Source organism: Equus przewalskii, chromosome 22 (assembly GCF_037783145.1).
Source record: "Equus przewalskii isolate Varuska chromosome 22, EquPr2, whole genome shotgun sequence".
Taxonomy (NCBI): Eukaryota; Metazoa; Chordata; class Mammalia; order Perissodactyla; family Equidae; genus Equus; species Equus przewalskii.
The window spans coordinates 27,604,332-27,622,957 of record NC_091852.1 but is presented as its reverse complement, the minus strand read 5'-3'; the positions used below and the strand labels follow the sequence as shown (position 1 = coordinate 27,622,957).

At 37.3% G+C, this 18,626-nt stretch overlaps 1 protein-coding gene across 50 annotated transcripts in view; it reads left to right on the top strand.

Moving 5' to 3' along the window:
- PTPRD (protein tyrosine phosphatase receptor type D) overlaps positions 1–18,626 on the top strand; it is a 2,079,533-nt gene that overhangs the window by 1,914,120 nt on the left and 146,787 nt on the right. For 17 of the 50 annotated variants that reach the window (XM_070590631.1, XM_070590614.1, XM_070590630.1 and 14 more), the window contains 7 exons: positions 1,143–1,448; positions 2,341–2,534; positions 4,621–4,647; positions 8,552–8,669; positions 14,517–15,104; positions 15,537–15,637; positions 16,642–16,901. In XM_070590631.1, coding sequence (XP_070446732.1) covers positions 1,143–1,448; positions 2,341–2,534; positions 4,621–4,647; positions 8,552–8,669; positions 14,517–15,104; positions 15,537–15,637; positions 16,642–16,901 — 1,594 coding nt within the window. The remainder of the gene's footprint in view (positions 1–1,142; positions 1,449–2,340; positions 2,535–4,620; positions 4,648–8,551; positions 8,670–14,516; positions 15,105–15,536; positions 15,638–16,641; positions 16,902–18,626) is intronic. The other 33 variants (XM_070590639.1, XM_070590625.1, XM_070590638.1 and 30 more) reach the window with 8 other exon arrangements.

Sequence of the window (18,626 nt, the reverse complement as noted above, 5' to 3'; positions counted from 1 at the left end):
TCCAAATAATGGTGTTTGATTAATTTGATGGAAAATAATTATTCAGAAGGTGACCAATTTATTTTAGAATGGGCAATAAGGAAGTTTATCTTTCAACTCTTATGTAAATCCTACTTGATATGAATAATTATAAGAAATGAAAAGAATTTTGCACGTAAGTCATATCTTTTCCAGATGGTTCTCAGGATTTTTTTAAAACAATTCTTTTTAATGGCTGTGTTATTGACATTTTGTAAGGGATAGGTGATTATTATTGATTTTACCAAAATTTGCTGGTGGGATGTAATTCTTCACTAGCAATGGTGTCTCAAGAAGAGTTAGAATAAAAAAAGCTGAAAGCTGATGTAGGGTAAGTACAAGTTACAGTCAGAATCAACAAGCCTGACATTATCCTCGGGTAGGTAAACCTTGAACTATGCATTTTCATCCTTTATTGATTCTGCATGCTCACTGTACATGGGCTACGATCGATGTTAGGTTAAGACTTTTCCTTAAAACTGGCCAGGCAGTCTCTGTGTTTCAGATAGTCAGAGGGAACCCTTTTACATTTGTTGGGCTTTTATTTCTTTCCTTTTTTTAAAAATTGGGATTGGCGGAAGGGCAGCTAACAGTTTAATGCAACTTTGTACACTTAAGAATCGTTTCACAAGTGAATACTGTATGTGAATCACTCTTGTTCTAGAATGTAGAAGTGAAAGCTTGAAACAGTATCTGTGAAGTATCATCAGACTCTCACGTAATAAATTTTGCACTATTTGCAGCTGTTTTCAAGTTAGATAGTCTCTATCGTAGGGCTGGGGAATACTGAGGGATTGGTTTAGAAGAAGAATTTAAATTGCAGGTAGGTAATTTTATTTGAGGCTCTATTATCTCAAGGTTTCATTTTCACATATTCCCCCCACCCATTATTTAACAATTAATTTTTGTCATTTATTCATTTTTTGGTTTATTCATATTACTAAGCCAAGGTACATAAATTTATCTTTAAAAATTTATTTTAAGTTTCAAAGCCTTATTTTTGTTTTGTTGCCCTTATTGTTCGTTTATTTATTTTTGCCTTTCTTTTGTTTTATCATTTTTTTGTTTTCCAACCACTCCTGTCCTTTCACTCAAACCCTCCTTTAACTCACTACCAAAATAAGAGCCATCAGCTCCTCCTCAAGACATTAGTTGCACCAGCTCAAGTTCCACTAGTATTTTGGTAAGTTGGCAACCTCCACCAGTGGAAAAACAGAATGGCATTATTACTGAATACTCCATCAAGTATACCGCAGTGGACGGAGAAGATGACAAACCTCATGAGATTTTGGGAATTCCTTCGGACACTACCAAATACCTTTTGGAACAGCTGGAAAAATGGACTGAGTACCGGATCACTGTGACAGCCCACACCGATGTCGGCCCCGGCCCCGAGAGCTTGTCCGTATTGATTCGAACCGATGAAGATGGTATGTTGCCTCTGCTCCGTCAGTTTGCATCCTTCTGACAGTCTTGGTCTGCTGTCTTTGATAGGCTAACAGTAATCCGTTTTTCTCTGCTCATCTTTTTTACCCAGCATCGCTATAACTGCAGTAGTTTTTGCCAAAGACCTATCTTTGCTACGGCCTGGGCATTTTTTGTTTTTTGGTTTTGTTTTTGGATCTCAACACAATAATTTGCTTCCCTTTGAAAGAACAGTTTGCTACTATGACCTTGCAATCCAGGCCCTTCTCTGTACCTTCATCTAAAGTCTTCTGCTTTTTTTTTTTTTGGCTTTTTGTAGTCACTTCTTTTACATTTTGAAGTTAACTTTTCAAAACTGCCTTGTTATCCTCTTGTTGCCTTTTTGTCTTGCATATTTCGGAGACACTGATGCTTGACCTTCAATTTTTGGCATCTGTTGTATGGAATACCTTTGATATGAGATTAAAAAAAAAGAAGAAAATCCATATAATCAAGAATCTTTTTATTCTACTAAAAAGAAACCTTTAAAAAACACACAACAGTCAACAACCAGTTTTTGTTATTATTTCAATGCTATACCTCTTTGTGCTTTAATGCTTTGAGCCTCAAAGCATCTTCCTTGGCTTTTGTACATTTTTTACATGTTTTTCTATTTCTCTGATACTCTTTTTTTCTTCCATTTTTTCTTTTTTTTTTGGCATCGGTCATGTTTTTTGATCTTTTCTTAAAAGGTAGAGCAGATTGGTTGAGCATTTTCATTGGTTGAAAATGTTTGTATTCCACAAAGGAAACATAGTGGGTCTGCCCATTTTTTTTTTTTAACCTAAGTAAAGAAAATGCTCTGACTGGGTGGGACAAGTGCCTATAATTTTCTTTTATCCGATGATGTTGTTCCAGTTCCTAGTGGTCCTCCTCGCAAAGTCGAGGTAGAGGCTGTCAACTCAACATCTGTTAAAGTCTCATGGCGCTCACCTGTGCCCAATAAACAGCATGGCCAGATAAGAGGATACCAGGTGCATTATGTGAGGATGGAAAATGGTGAGCCCAAGGGCCAGCCCATGCTGAAGGATGTCATGCTGGCTGATGCACAGGTAAGGCTGAAATTACATACCACTGCTTTTATATGATATATTCATTTTAATCTTGAAATGGGCCCCATTTTTTATTTTTTCACATTTTAAAAACCTGTACACAATTCTAGTTTTTAAAACACATGATCCATATTTATCTTCTCAATCACAGTCGACATCAAATGAGGAAGTGAACTGTAATGAAATGACACGTGATTAAAAACATGTAACTGTTTTCTCAAAATACAGATGTTCAGCTTTCTACACCTATATCTGAGTTTGCCTTTCTGACCTCAAAAAAGTTGGTTTTAATCAAACCAAAGGAAGAATTTTAAGCAGCAGTTTTGCTGATAGAATCTACTTTCTGCTGTGCTAAAACTACTTGGAACTAGTTCATCTAATTTCTAAATGTATAGACATTCTTTTGGGGGGAAAGTTATCCAGATAGTATTTTATTTAGTAATTCTTTATCAAATCACTTATTTGATGAAAATAATTGTTTCATTTCCCAAAAAATGAAGAAAATGACAATGATGAAAATTAGTGTTTCCCAGGGAATAAACGGGATCGCCTATGTTGAGCCAAGGTGATTAAAGTGTTAAGAGTAGTTGAGTATGTGAGAAATTCTGTTGATCCTAAGGCAGTGGTTTACAACTATATGGTCACAATTTGGTTTTATAACCAGTTGTTTAAAATAGAGCATTAAAAGTTTTCCATTTTTTTCATAAATTAGAGGTGATTCAAAGGTAATACCATATTTTCCTAAAAAGAAGAGGAAGATTTCAATTAATAACTGCCCTGCTGAGGATTATACATAATCCATGGACTAGGTTACCTATGCTTGGTACAGTAGTGATAGAATATTATGACTAGGGAGGTGCTTTGCTTCTCCAGTGAATTGAAAGCTGAGCATGGAAATGGATGGGATTTGTGAAAATCTGAAGCTTAGTTCAATGGAAAATTCCTTCCTTAGTACGAAAGTGACGAAGGTTACGAACCAAGTTGAGAACTGCTGCACCAGGTTGCAAAATTTTGCATTCTTGTCTCAGTGAAACTAAGAGGCAATAAATATCCTTGTGGTTCTAAGTATTTACTCCAGAGTCTTAATATAACCAACTCACAAAGGTCTTATGTTTGTTTCAGTTCTGAAACATTCTAACTAAGGGAATCTAGATTAGTGGCTAACTTAACAACCTGGCATCCAGCTGTGTAGTTCTGGTCTGAAGGCCACTTCTGTAAATTTAGTTGGACATTCATAGCATCCTTTAGACTCTTGAAAAAGGGCCATTGATTTGATTTTTCTAAATAGTTATTTTGTACCACCTGTAAAATAGAGAGTTCTCATAGTATAAAATTAATAAATCCATCAATGCTTGTACTTAGTTGTGAGTCTGTAATTATGAAGAAAAGATATGACCATCATGCCTTGATATCGTTCTTCAGTTCTTAGATAATCTTCCATGATAGAAGTGTAGTTCTTTTGCTATTTTCATTGGGAATATTGTAGTTAATGGAATTATATTATACAAAATGCCTTAAATGTCAATTCAATCTTTTTTTTAACCTCTCTTACACTTTGGCTTTCCTTCATTTATTTTCTGATTTTCCTTGTGTGATTTTTGCTTTGGTTTTTGATTTTTTGTCCATCTCATATAATCTCTTTGACTGTTCATTGAAATTTCACTATGGCTTGCAGAACTTCACTGGAGCTGTACAATTTCAATATTAATGAAAGATATTAATCTAAATAGTGAATTGAGTTAACTGTGTAATCTAAGGAAAAAGTCAAAATAAATGTTAGAAAGTAGTGTGCATTAGCTTTTTGCTATGCCTTATTGATTCATTCCAATGAACCACACGTTAAAAAAAAAAATTAAATGGTTTTAGTGATAGTACAGAGCATATTTACTTTTGACCTCTCATTTGGGAGTGAAGATGGCACCATAACACACTTGCACTCTTTGGAATTTTATTGTACACACTGTTTCAATTGCTTATTTTTTCTAATCTAAGGAGGGCAGCATTGCCTTTATCAGGCTACAAATTTCTCTTCATTTTTTTTGTTTTGTTTTGTTTCCCCCTTCCCATTCTTCTTAATGTCAATCAGTGGGAATTTGATGATACTACTGAACATGTGAGTAATTTTTGACTGCTGTGTCAAAACAGATTATGAATGCTTGGTTTTTCTGATACGCCTCTTTCACTTATTTGTGATGTCACCACAGTTTGCTTGGATGCATGAACTAACAAATTATTTTTTAATTATCTTCACTATGTGGTACACTTTTTTATTTTGGTTTTTGTTTTGTGAAATTGGCATGGTGCTACTGATTACATCAGAAATGTCATGAGCTCACATTGTTTTGGTGGCTGCTACTAACCACCTTGTGACACAGTTAGAGGAGGCATGCTTTGAGTGGAGGCATCACAGACTGGAGATATCAAGTTGTTTGTTGTAGGCTGTTCATAAATCTTACTCCAGGGTTATATAGTCAGTGGATAACATGATGTATATCTGGCACTAATTAACTCTATCTAAAAATGGCAATTTTATGTTGTACAAATCTGCATGAAATTGAATGAGTCATGCCAAGAAGCAAAAAGTATCTCATTGAGGGAGGAATTTTTTCAAATATTTGAATGAGTGAATTCTGTTATTTATTGAGAGCACGTTATGTATAAGGTACTGTGGGGGACACAATATGTGACACCTGCCTTCCAAGCTCTTGCAACTTGGGTGGCTAGGACAAATGTAAAGTTGAAAAAAGTTCCATGAAGTGTAACAAAAAGCAATGGCCTCAAGCAATGTGTTAATTAGTAAATGAGTAACAATGTCAGTAAGAGCTATGAGTTCACAGACAGTAGACTGGGATGGGAGAAGAGATCCTGAAACTTAGTTGAGAACCTAAAGGATGAATAGGGATTGAAGAGGTAAAAAGTGTGTGTGTGTGTGTGTGTGTGTGTGTGTTGGGAAGTTGGAGGTGGGAACATAGTTTTTAAAGTTAAGCACAGTGGAAGCAGTCATGAGGCAGTCAAGAGTGTGATATAGTCAGATGACAGTGAGCTCACCACTTTGAAATGAATGAAGGGTTCAGGTTAGTAAATTAGTGCTAACTGTGGCTAAAACGTAGCTTTCAATGTAATGTTGGGAAAGCCTGAAGTGTAAAGCTAAAGAGCTATTAACTCTTCAGTACTGAAGAGACATAAAACATTATTGAGAAGAGAAATAGGAGAAAGGCTAGTAAGAGCTATTCTTTCATTTAGTAAATAAATATTTTTTGCCAAAGCATAGGGCTCTTGTTGAGAATATTGGCAAATATGGGGGGCAAGGTGTCAGTTCTCATGGAATTGTGAGTATAGGAGCGTTTTATAAAATTATTTGACCATGACCTGTAGTAAGCAATGCATTGTATATCCTGAAAAATGCGTGTGTATGTTTAAAATAAACGTTTTACAAAATAATACCTTACCTTTAAATATACATAAACTTTAATATTTTGCGTTCAAGTGTATTGTATTTCTTTAATGCTGGTCACGACTGACTAAACTGATTTCATGACTTACTAAATGGGTCATTACCTGCAGCTTAAAAAACCAATGGCTTAGTGGATAGATTATAGAAAAAAAGATAGTAAACAGGGAAACAAATAAAATGAGCCCTTTTACTAAATTATTCGTGAAGTGATAAAAATTCAACAAACTTGAAGCATTAGAAATGAAAAAGGGACAGTTATGATCCATACTTTAAAGAATTGACAAAAATTTGCTGACTAGCTAAGAATTTGAGGAAAAAAAGAGATCAAAGTTCACTCATAAGTTTTGACGACATTCTACTGTTCATTAAAATATGGCAATAGGGAGGGGCGTCTGCTTCTGAGAGACGTTGCAGCTTTAGTTAAGTTGAACTTGAGGTAACACTTGGCAGTCACAGGAAGACGTTTGGCATATATTTACACTGTATATAGTACTGGAGCCCTGGTGGGAGCTCCAGTACCTGCTCCTGGTGGAATCAGGGCTAGAGATGAATTTAGGATATATGCAGAAAAACTTTTTTAAGGTTTGGAAATGAATGCAGTTTTTTTTAGGACTAGAGGGAAACACAGCATGCAAGTGACTGTGACAGAACATCCAAAAATGCTAACTTTAAACAGGCAGGGGTGAAAAGTAGAGTGGAGATGGGATAGGAGAAGACAGACTGAGGAATTGTGGCTATGGTGTCAGCCTCACCACCCTACGGAGGGTGCAGAAAGCACCAAGGAAGCATGCCCGCAGCTTAAAGAAAGAAGATGTAACCCAAGAGATGATGTGATCCAGGCAAATAGAGATGTGTCCAGCTGAGATTACACCACTGCAGAGGGCTTGACCAATTTCAAATCGCATCCTGTGCGAGAGGAAGGACACGTGTGGTTAACCCCAATTTTATAAATGAGAAACTATTTATATAAGGCTGAGAGTATATAAATTTCTTGCTATATGATTTGGTGATAGAACCAAGCCTCGATTCTTCCTCCTCCTAGCTTTGCCTGCTTTCAGCAGCAATCCAGTGGCATGTGAGGGGGACCGTGGAGACAATAATGTTGGCATTTACCCGTCATAATTTTTGGAATAGCCACTGTGACTGCTGTAATTTAAAATGCCACTGTTGGTGGTTCACTTGGTTTTTATATTCTCTGTAATGTTAGTGAAACTGTTCCAAGATCCTGAAAATAAAGTCTCTCTCCCAAATTTAGTCCATTCTTCTGGCAGAATAATATTTCCAATGGCTCTTCAGAATGGTATCTGAAATTTTTGAATTTCCACACTGATGATATTCCTACTGTTTTGAGAAAAGCACATTGTCAAAACCTGTCATATTTGGGATTGGATTCAACAATTGAGTTTTATGGTGTCCCTTACAGCCTTGCACAGAAAAATCCTAGCATCCTTTACACAATGCAGTCTACTCACTAAACTCTCACTTGCAGTATCTTTAGATGTGGAAGGCAATGACATTGTATATTTTCTTAAATTTATCCACATTCAATTTGAAAACATAGCTGTGCCAAAAAGCTGAAAGGACTTTTTATTGCTGTGTGTATGTAGCTCTAAGGAAAATACCAGAACAAATTAATAGCCAGCACACTATCTAAAGAATCCTGAAACCTTCAATTTGGAAGAACAGTTCTAGAATCATCTAGTCTCATCACCATCCCAGCTTTGGGCCCTTACTATGAGAGAATTAAGAGTTTCAATAAATAGTTTGTGACATTTAATGTTTTCTGAATAGTCATTCTGAATAATTGAACACATATTCATGATGTGGTAGAACAAGTCCCATTCTTTGGTTTTATGGCCTGCTCTCCAAATCGTCAGAAATTTCTCCTTAGCGTATAATGATTTTAGTTCATAGCCTATACAATTAATCAATAATATGTTACTTGAGTCCAGAGAAACTTCTCTGGCTCTCAGGATATCTAGGTCCAACAGATCAACCATTTGGCAAAATATTTACATGGTGATAAAACAGACCGTGTTGGCATCAGCCCCGTCACCAGTCTGTGGACCAGACTATAGTGGATACATATGGAGAGCTGCTGGCATAACAAACAGCTAAGTTATGGATTGCTCTCTACGAGCCAGGCATAGCTCTAAGTGTTTACCTGCTACAACTCATTTAATTCTCCAGTAGCCCTCTGGAGTCCTATTATTCCGAGTTTCACGTGGGAAACTGAGGCACAGAGGGGTAAACTCACTTGCCCTGGATCCCCACACTAGTGAATAAAGAGAGGCTCTAGGAGGTCTGACTCTAGGTTTTGTGTTTTTAACCACTACCCCTTAGATGGAGTAGTAGCTGTCTTTTAGGATGGCTGCAGACCTCTCTTCAAAGTCAGCATGAAAACAGATCATCACAGCATGAGCTCCAGGCATGAAACTCCCAGTGCTTGGCATGGCTTCAGGGAATGTTCAAGCATGCGCAGAATGAAGGTGGAGGTCTTTTTTTACCCCCAGGGCATTCATGGCGTGTTTTGAATTGGTGTCATTCTATTGTCTCATTTCAGGACATGATCATTTCTGGGCTACAGCCTGAAACTTCCTACTCCCTCACCGTCACAGCCTACACCACCAAAGGAGACGGTGCTCGCAGCAAGCCCAAACTGGTGTCCACCACTGGGGCAGGTAACCTTGTCTGTGCATGTATGTGCCTCGAATGTGTTCCAGGCAACAATAATACTAACTCTCCAAACGGTATAGGTGGCTTCTATCAAAGGGAAAAAGGGAAAAAATTGACTGTGGTGAATTTTTGTGTTTTATGATATATAATTCAGAAGAAAAAAAATTCAAGTACATACTTAGCCTGAATTACTCAGTCATTCACCAAATATTTTTTGAGCACCTACTATGTGTCAGGAACTATTCCCAGGATGGGGGATACAGCGGTCAACAAAATAGAAAAATACTCTGTCCTCTTGAAATCTGTTTTCTGACCAGGACTGCATAATTAACGAGTGAACAAATGACTGTAGAATAAAATGTCAGGAAGTGATAAGCTGCAAATAAAGATGTGTGGGCATTAAGGATAGGGCCGGCTCTGGGACTTGTTTTGGAAAGAGTGATTGGCGGACTCTTGGGGGAAGGTTATTTAAGCTGAGACGAAGGATGTGAGGAAACGAGTCCCATGAGATCCAGTGGGCAGATCATCTAGGCAGGAACGTCACTCAGCAGCTTCAGCCTCTCCCAGCACAGATCCTGTTAAAAGAGCTGGGTTGATGACTTACAGTTTTATTTTTTATCATTTTCTCTCCTCACCCCTTGCTGTGAGGATTCTAAAGAGCACAAATTGCATAAAAGAGGGGGAATAGAAATGGGAATGAAGAAAAGCAAAAAAGACTATATAATATCAGATTGCTGCTTTCTGAAGAACAAAGTTTCTTAATGCTCTTTAGAGTTACTTTGGTTGGCCACCTTAAGAAAAGCCAGCAGGAAGGAAGACTTGACGTTGTAAAACCAATAAATTTTGAGATAATTACAAAAGGATTCTCCTCCGATCCCTTTATATAGAAATCTCCCATGGAACGTTTAAACTATGATTTGATTTACTCCTCCCGAATCACTTCCCGCACAACTTTTCAGGAACACACCTCTATGTAAAGGCATAAAGCAGAGAACAGCTGTGATGTTGAGTGCCCTCCTGGGTGCCATGCTCACTGCCAAATTTGTCTAAATGTCATAAGATTTGCCTCGCTCACATCCCGCCACCTGGAACTGCCTCAAGCAGCAGGATTACAGATGGCAAAACTCCTTCAAGGCAAAGTCTTCTGGGCTTTTTTTTCTCTTTTCTTTTTTTTTAAAGAATACCGTTATATCAAGCTAATATAGTGCCCTGCATAGGAGATACATATTCAGTAGGGCATGCTGACTGTCTGGCTATGGAACCAGCCACCGTTAGAATGTAGACAACCAAGAGTAAAAACCCTGAAAATGAATCCCAAAGTGAAGAAAATACATTTCATCATAACTGTCATCATCTTAATAAGCCTGAAAGATCTTCCATAAAGCATCAACCTCCTATTGCCCGTAAGATGATGGCCTATAATGAGGAGAGAAAAGTAGAGGATTTATAGCTCAGGGATCTGAATCCTAGAGAAAGGAAAGATGTTTTCTATTTTAATGTCACTGAGACTAGCTCATCACTTTTAGTCACTGTACAGAAAATTACTTAGAATTGTGGATCCCGTTCATATATAGGATTATTTTGGAATTTCCATTCACAATTTCAGATCTTTCTTAATCAGTGGAGAGTTAGGTATTGAGGTAAGAAAAGCTTATAATTTTGATGTCTGCACATTTATTTATTTGAGATCTCCCCACTGAGCCTGCGTTGGAGGTGAGAGAATCCAGATTTATAATTCCTTTAAGAGAAAAACTCTAGTTTTCTTTGCTGCCAACCTACTAGTCAAAAAGCATTCCCTAGTCGTGGTTTATCTCCAGGTAATCAGTGAACACATTAATTTGTTTCATATACTACTACCAAAAAAATCCTTATACTTATGTGACTATGAAGAATTACTGAGTTTCTCTCACAGACGTGAGCCCCTAACAACCATAATTATAAGAGTATTTAGTTACAGCTCCCATGGGTAATTCAGGAATCCTCATGAAATTTTATTTTAATAGTAAAATTCCTGATTTTAGGATATGTTTATGTATAGTACTTATTTCTAGAATCTGCGAATAGTCCTATCTTTGAAACAAAGAGTAGTGGCAATAACTTAAGCAATCCATGTAGGATTCATGTAACCTGAGGGATGCTTTTAAATAAAACGTTGGCTTTTATGGTTTAATGATTATGACATTTTTGCAGTTTCTTTGTTAATACTCCCATTGTTCTGTATCATAATAATTGGTCTACTACCTCAAGTCTCAAGGTTTAAGGCAACTGGCAGATTCATTGGTTTGAAATTTTCTCAATATGTTTACATGAGTTTCACTACCATCCTGAGCAGCCATGTTTAAGGATGGTAGGAAAGATGACTATGACATGGAGAATTTGGGAGTAAGAGGCTTAGGTGAGTCAATTATGATCGCTGCTGCTTGGGTGCCAGATTAAAGTGAAGCTAAGTTTGGAGCCATAGGGACTGAGTGCCTTGGTTCATCCCTAATGGTTGCTATTGCTAAGAAGAAGTAAAGGGTAGCAGCACATATTTGCCATTTCTGAAGTCCTAAAAGATTTTGAAGAGAGAAGAGTTTAGTAAGGGAATAACAAAACTGAAGAGACAAGGGAGAAGAGATTATATGTCGTGACATAAATTAGCATTAGCTTGCTTACTGTGCAACTGGACCCTCTCTGCTTCTTCCAGCATGTTCTCTAAGATATTGCTAAAAATGACCTCCAAGCTCCCCTGAGTAATTACTTAAGTCTCTTTGATCTTACTGATCTTTGATCAGCTCCTGTGCTGGAGGAAGCAGAACCATTACTGACCCTACTACGGAATGGCCTTTAAAAGTGGTCTACATAATAACTCTAAGGCATCGGAAGCCTTGAGCCAGACTCCACACACAGCACCATCTGCTGCACCTCTGCTCTTCCCCACCTCAAGCATGCATTGATCAGAGGATATGGACCCTGCATTTTCCATCTTTATTTTCCCACCCAAATGCCTGTGTGCCAGTGTACAAGTCTTGGCTCAGAGTGAGTAGTTGGTAAATGTTTCATACACGGAGTTTCTGGAAACCAGAAATGGAATGGGTTCCATTGCCAATATGAGGAGTTTTGGAGAATTCTTTTTAACCATATATGCAATGTAGAACTCTCCTCATTGCTTTTCCATTTTTTCTGTTACTCCCTGGATGAAATACCACAACTTTCCAGAACCCTTACCCCAACTTGTTAAACTGTTATTCACACACTCGTGAAGCTTTTAGGCATTCTCTTCATGTGGCTAGACTCTTCTGAGGCGATCCTGGCAGTTTTTCCTCTAGCTGCCTCAGCATTCATTTCTTTCTCAAATCCGTCACTTGTGCATCTAGGTACTTCCAGGCTGATTGCCTCATAGTTTTTGGGCTTAGTGAAATGTCTGCCGGGGAGGGAGTGACTGTTGTTGGCTTGGCAATGGAGAGCACACTGCGATGATCCTGGCACATCAGTGGAAACCACTGGGTCAGAACTGCTGCCCTTACTTCTAGAGCATTACTTTGATCTCAGATTCCAAGCTCACAGCGTTTATATCCCAGAACAAGAAAGGGCATACCAACATCAAAAAACAAAAGGCATTAGTCCAACCTAAGCTTTGACTATCACAGAAGAATAGATGTACATTTTCATAAGGCCAGTGAGGTTTTTTTCTTAGAATTTGCCAGTCCATTATATTTCTCCAAATTTGTATCATGGCAATATTATAAAGTGAAACACTAGGTAATAAAATCTTGTTAATAAATGACTGACAAATATTATTAGAATGGAACCCGTATTTGTGCTTTACATCAAGAAATTTAAAAGTGTTTTATTTATCCTAACTTTACATGCATCGGGGATGCACACTCTACATACCATTATGCAGTTCCTTGGAAACAGAATTTTGGAAAATTTGGATAAATATATTTGATAAAATATATCGTCCCCGGAAAATGTTGAGACTTCGTAGTTATGTTTCTACCCAATAATTTCAATTGAGTTTTTGTTTATTAGAGGATATCTTCTTTGCTGAAAGCCCCATTTTTTCTCAGCAGAGTCTCAGGTGTTTAATCCTTGACATTATTGGCATTTTAATGGGCAAATCATGTCCATGCTATACACGCGTAAAAGGAAATTAAAGATGCTTGTCAATGTCTATCTTAAAGTGATTTTTAACATGAAAATAATTTTAAGTGTATTTAAAATAAAAATAAATAGAATAACTCAAGCACTCTCCAACATATAGATTGTGTTCTGAAACACAATCTATATGTTGTTAAGATCTTTAACAAGGAAGCTTTTTTCCTGAGAAGCAACGAATACACAATTTTTGGTTTGGTTTGGTTCCTGGGCCAACCTTCAAAACACATAATTACCATTACGAACTTCCCTAATTATTCTATCTATACATTGTAGGTTAGCCGAGTTACGTGAACTTATTACAAACTTACCCAGCGTGTGAAACAAAACTATTACTGCATTGGCTAAGAATAGAAATGAGTTAATGAATGTGTTCTTGGACAAAGCACACCACCTTTGGGTTCCCAGTTTTCTGAAATATATAATGAACAGGGTAACCAGGTCATTTCTGAGATTAAGATTCCATGTATCGTGTAGTTCTTTTGTTTTTTGTTTAACTTTTCTCTACATCCCCATGATACTGTTTTCCATTACCCATCTCCCATTAATGTAAGCCTTTCTCCCTTTGTACCATCTTTATTCCCCTCTCTATGAACTTGCTTTAGTTATGATTCTGGTGATACTCATCTTCCTCCCATCTTTGTACTATTCCCAAAAAAACTCCTGGCTCTGTGTTGTTTACCAATATCTTTCTCTGTGGACTTCAGGAATAATTGGTCTCCATTAAAAAAAAAAGTAATAATCTATTGAGTGAGTAGATTAGAACTCTTCACATATCTAACTTAACTTAAAAAGAAAGAAATTATGCACTTATGGGAAACTAGTCCCTGAACACAGAAAGCTTCATATTCTGATTATTAAAAATTATGATTAATGTTAATTGATATAAAACCTTTTGTTACAATTTTTATGTGTATTTTCTTATTTGATATTCACAACAACAATATGGGGTGAGTCTTAATGTGATTCCCATTTTCCAGATGAAGAACTTGATGAGGATGAGTGGTGTGGATGGTAGAGTATAGACAAAAAGTGCAAATTAGATCCTTAGTAAGTCAAAGCAACATTTGTTTGTACTACTTTTTCTTTTACTCTTACAAGCAACATAACAGTATACTTAACTGTTAGGGCTATGGATTCAGATAGACTGGGTTTGTCTTATAGCTTTCTCAATTATTACACATCTGACCTTGCACAGTTTTCTATCTCTCTGAGTTTCATTTTCTTATTTACAGAAAATTAAAATAATAACTAATCAGAGCGTGTAGTCAGGAGTGAAGAATGCAAATCAATTGAGATACTACATGTAATGCTCTTAGCACAGCGCCTGCTACATTGCATGCATCCAATAATTAAATATGTTATAATTATTATTCTTATTTGCTGTATCTAATTGACTAATCTTTACTCGGATTCATTTCTCTGTGACATGAACCTTTCTGTGTGAAGGTTTGATATGTGAAGATGTTAAAAAAAAATTCCCTTATTAGTGTTTCAATAGTAATTCCTATTTTGTGTCTGTTATCAAATTCGAGTATCTCAGCCTATCTTAACAGAATATGAGAAGGAGTATATTTCCACAAAGGTTTATAGACCAAGCATTAGCTTTTTTATAAACAAATGGAATGCCGTAGAGTGGTATTCCCTTTCAACAATGATGAAATGCGAACTCCATGTAGGTTGGTCTTACCACTCCATCCTGTGTGCTCCAGTTCCAGGGAAACCCCGGCTTGTGATTAACCACACGCAGATGAATACAGCTCTCATTCAGTGGCACCCCCCTGTGGACACATTTGGACCTCTTCAGGGCTACCGTTTAAAATTTGGCCGGAAGGATATGGAACCGCTCACTACTCTTGAGTTCTCTGAAAAAGAAGATCACTTCACAGCTACAGACATCCACAAAGGAGCATCATATATCTTCAGGCTCTCAGCCAGAAATAAAGTGGGCTTTGGGGAGGAGATGGTGAAGGAGATTTCTGTTCCAGAAGAAGTCCCAACTGGATTCCCTCAAAACCTCCATTCAGAAGGCACCACTTCAACCTCCGTCCAGTTGTCTTGGCAGCCACCTGTCCTGGCAGAGAGAAATGGCATTATCACCAAGTATACCCTCCTATATAGGGATATCAACATCCCTCTTCTTCCAATGGAGCAGCTTATTGTTCCAGCTGACACCACTATGACACTCAGTGGCTTAAAACCAGATACCACATATGATGTAAAAGTACGTGCTCACACGAGCAAAGGGCCCGGGCCATATAGTCCCAGTGTCCAGTTCAGGACACTGCCTGTGGATCAAGGTAGGATTTGTCTGCTTATGGCCTTCCTCCTTTAAAGGAATGTCGGTCTTTGGAAATCAGTATTTTGAAGCTATAAATAACTGATCGGCCCATTCATATTAATAGGTTCAGCAAAAGCAAAAAGGTAAAGTATGTAAAACTTAATATGTTTTGGATACCTTAGATTTCAGTTATAGAATGCCAAGCAAGTCTGGCTGACAGCACCCCAATGTCCTCAGGTAAGGAAAACACATATAGTTGACTGAATTGGAGAGAAAGGAGAGATCTTTGTGAGAATGGGGTGGTAAAATGAATGCTCTAAACAGGTAGGCAAATCACACTCTTTCTGATCAAAGTAGATGGCATCTAGCTTAAGCCCTATGGTCTGTGGTGGAAAAGGACAGGTCGTACATTTTTAGGAGTAGTTTAAATACACTGTTTTTCCTTTTCCAGCAGTGTTTGCAAAAAATTTTCATGTCAAAGCTGTGATGAAGACTTCAGTGCTACTGTCTTGGGAGATTCCAGAGAATTATAATTCTGCTATGCCTTTCAAAGTAAGTTATTCTCTAATTTGCAAGATGTCATGGGTAAAAGTGGAAGGGGCAGATCACCTGGGTAGGTTACTTATGAAGCTTACAGATTGCTTTGATTCAGCTGCACATATTTGCCATTGTGATCGGTGGTTTTCATATAACAGATTGAGTCATGCGCTTTGGCCATGTGACCTTTCCACTCTAAAGAGGAAGCAGGAGCTCCAGTTGAGGACTGGCATTATTCATGGGTCACCTAGTACTTCCAAGTTGAACTTAATCTAAGCTAGCACTTTTGTTTCTCCTTCAGAAAATGAGATTTACGTGGTTTGTACCTATTTGTGATGAAATATCCTGAGATTTTAAAAATTTGTTTGTTGGCCTGAATATAGGAGCTCAAATTGAGGGCTGGCATTATTTGTGGCTCACCTTGTACTTCCAAGTTGAACTTTTTAATCTAAGCTAGCGCTTTTGTTTCTCCACCAGAAAATGAAATTTATGTGGTTTCTACTTATTTATGATGAAATATCCTGAGATTTTAAAAATTTGTTTATTGGCTTGCATTCTTTGCACATTTTAAATTCGAGTTTGCCTTTGAGAAATGTTAGCAAGAAGTACAAGTCTACGAAATAAAGAGTAGAGAGACATGTTTAAAAACAAAATGGATTTAGGAACAGGAATGGGAACATTTAGAAAAAAAGCGATGTGGATAATACATTGAAAACCTAGAGCATTTCTGCAAACACTCCATTAAGATCACATACAACTGACAGGTCAGATGTTGAAAAGTGATTGCACATTTTTTGGTGTATTTTTGATAGACTTAGAAACATTATGCCATTACACAGTAAGAACAGAAAGAAAAGTTGATGCAATCTTTAAAATGTATGAATCCTTATGGGCTCAGGAATTGCCCCAAGTTAGAATTGACCTGACGTGCATTTCCCCTAAGTAAGGGCACATTAGTTTAGAAATTATATGTTGCCTCTCTGATAACCAAATCTCTTTGATTGGTTGTATCTCTCTAGATTCTTTATGATGATGGGAAAATGGTAGAAGAAGTGGATGGCCGGGCTACACAGAAGTTAATTGTCAACCTGAAGCCTGAGAAGTCATATTCCTTCGTACTGACAAATCGTGGGAACAGCGCTGGTGGGCTGCAGCACAGGGTGACAGCAAAGACTGCACCAGATGTTCTGCGTACCAAGCCTGCCTTCATTGGGAAGACCAACTTAGATGGCATGATTACTGTGCAACTGCCTGAAGTCCCTGCAAATGAGAATATAAAGTAAGTTGATTGAAGGGTTAGGGCTGAAGGATAGAAATGCAGGTAATCAAGAAAAGAAAGTTAAATCTCAGTATTGTACTGGTTATACAAAAATGTATTGTTGTATGTTGAGTAAAAGATTCTTCTTCACAGGCTTACAGTTTTGTTATTCAAGTTCTATTGCACTGTGTTCTGGTGCTCATTGTAACATAGATTCTGATTAATTTAACATTGAATATTTTTTTATGTTCCAGGAATGATGTAGCTTATGGGAGACAGACAAATAGAACATGGTCCTTACTATAAAGGAGTTTATGCAGTAGTATATAAAATAAGATAAATAGTTGAATAGCTAATATTTGGCAAATATTATTGTAATTGTGAGGGAGTCTTACAAAATACGATAAAGCTGAAAGAAACTTTGGGAAATTAGATAAGCAAAAATGGTATATGACACTGTTATTGTGGGTGCTAAAAGGAGAAGTTTCAACAAGTTCAGAATGACATTGGAAAAAAACATGAAAGTTAGAAAATGCAGGTTTTCTGTGTTAGATGGAGCATAGTGTAGAGGCCAATGGGCCTGAAGTCGAAAATTAAATCGATTCAATAAAGTAGTTTGTTGATTGTATGTAGCTAGTTGATTATAGCCAATAGACAATATAGCCAGTATAGCTAGTTGGTTGTAGCCATTAGAAAAGAAAAGTACTTTCACCAAAGTGTAAGTGTGACTACTGTGTTAGACCCTGGAGAACAAAAAAAAGATGTGACACCTGTCCTCAAAGAGCTTACCATAGGGTAGAGGACAGAGTGAAATAGACAGATGTAATACGTGTTAATGATAGCATTACACCCTATCTTCAGAGCAGCTAACCCTGAATCAGATGGGTCAAGGGAGTTTCTGAATTTAATCCTGAAGGACAAATAGGAGGCATACAAAAATCAGAGGGAGAAGATTATATGCAAAGGCTCATTAGTAAAGGAAGCAAGTGATTCTTTAAGACTGGAGTCCAGAGAGCCTGGACAAGATGATGAGAGAGGTATGCAAGAGCCAAGTTGTGCTCAGAAGTTGGGACTATATCCTGTAGACGATGGAAATTTATCAAAGGTCTTTATGCAAGAGAGTGGCATGATACCATTTGTATAATACCCAAGTTTCCTCTTTTCCATTTTAGGAAATATTTGAGTATCTGCTGCATGTTAGACACTGTGCTACTTGCTTGGGATTACACCAGACCCTTTCTCATTTCTTCTATCCCACATAATCAAGTTTAGATGAAACTTGATATGAAAGGTTTGAAGCTCAAGCAGAGGCATTTATACATAGTTTATGGACCATTGGAGCGTTTACATTTAGTAGCAATCTGGTGACATAAAATTAGGACAGTTCTTGAGGAAGATGACTCCTGAAGGCATATGTCAGAAGGATTGGAGCACCAGAGAGAAAACTGTTGAGAAGTCATCACATAGTTGACATTAGGCAAATAACAGGATTCTGAAGTAAGGTGGTGATGGTGGAAATAGGATGCAGACGCTAACTAGAGCAGTAGTGCAATAGGACTTGGCAGCTGCTTTAATGAAAGCATCAAGGCTGAGGAAAATGTCATAGATGGGTCTGAGGTTTAGCTTGGATCACAAAATGAATGATGCTGCTATTCATCCTAAAAGATTTTAAAATCAAGAGGAAATTAATGACTTTAATTTTGTGTATGTTTTATGTGAAATCTCAGTGAAATATATAAAGATGTG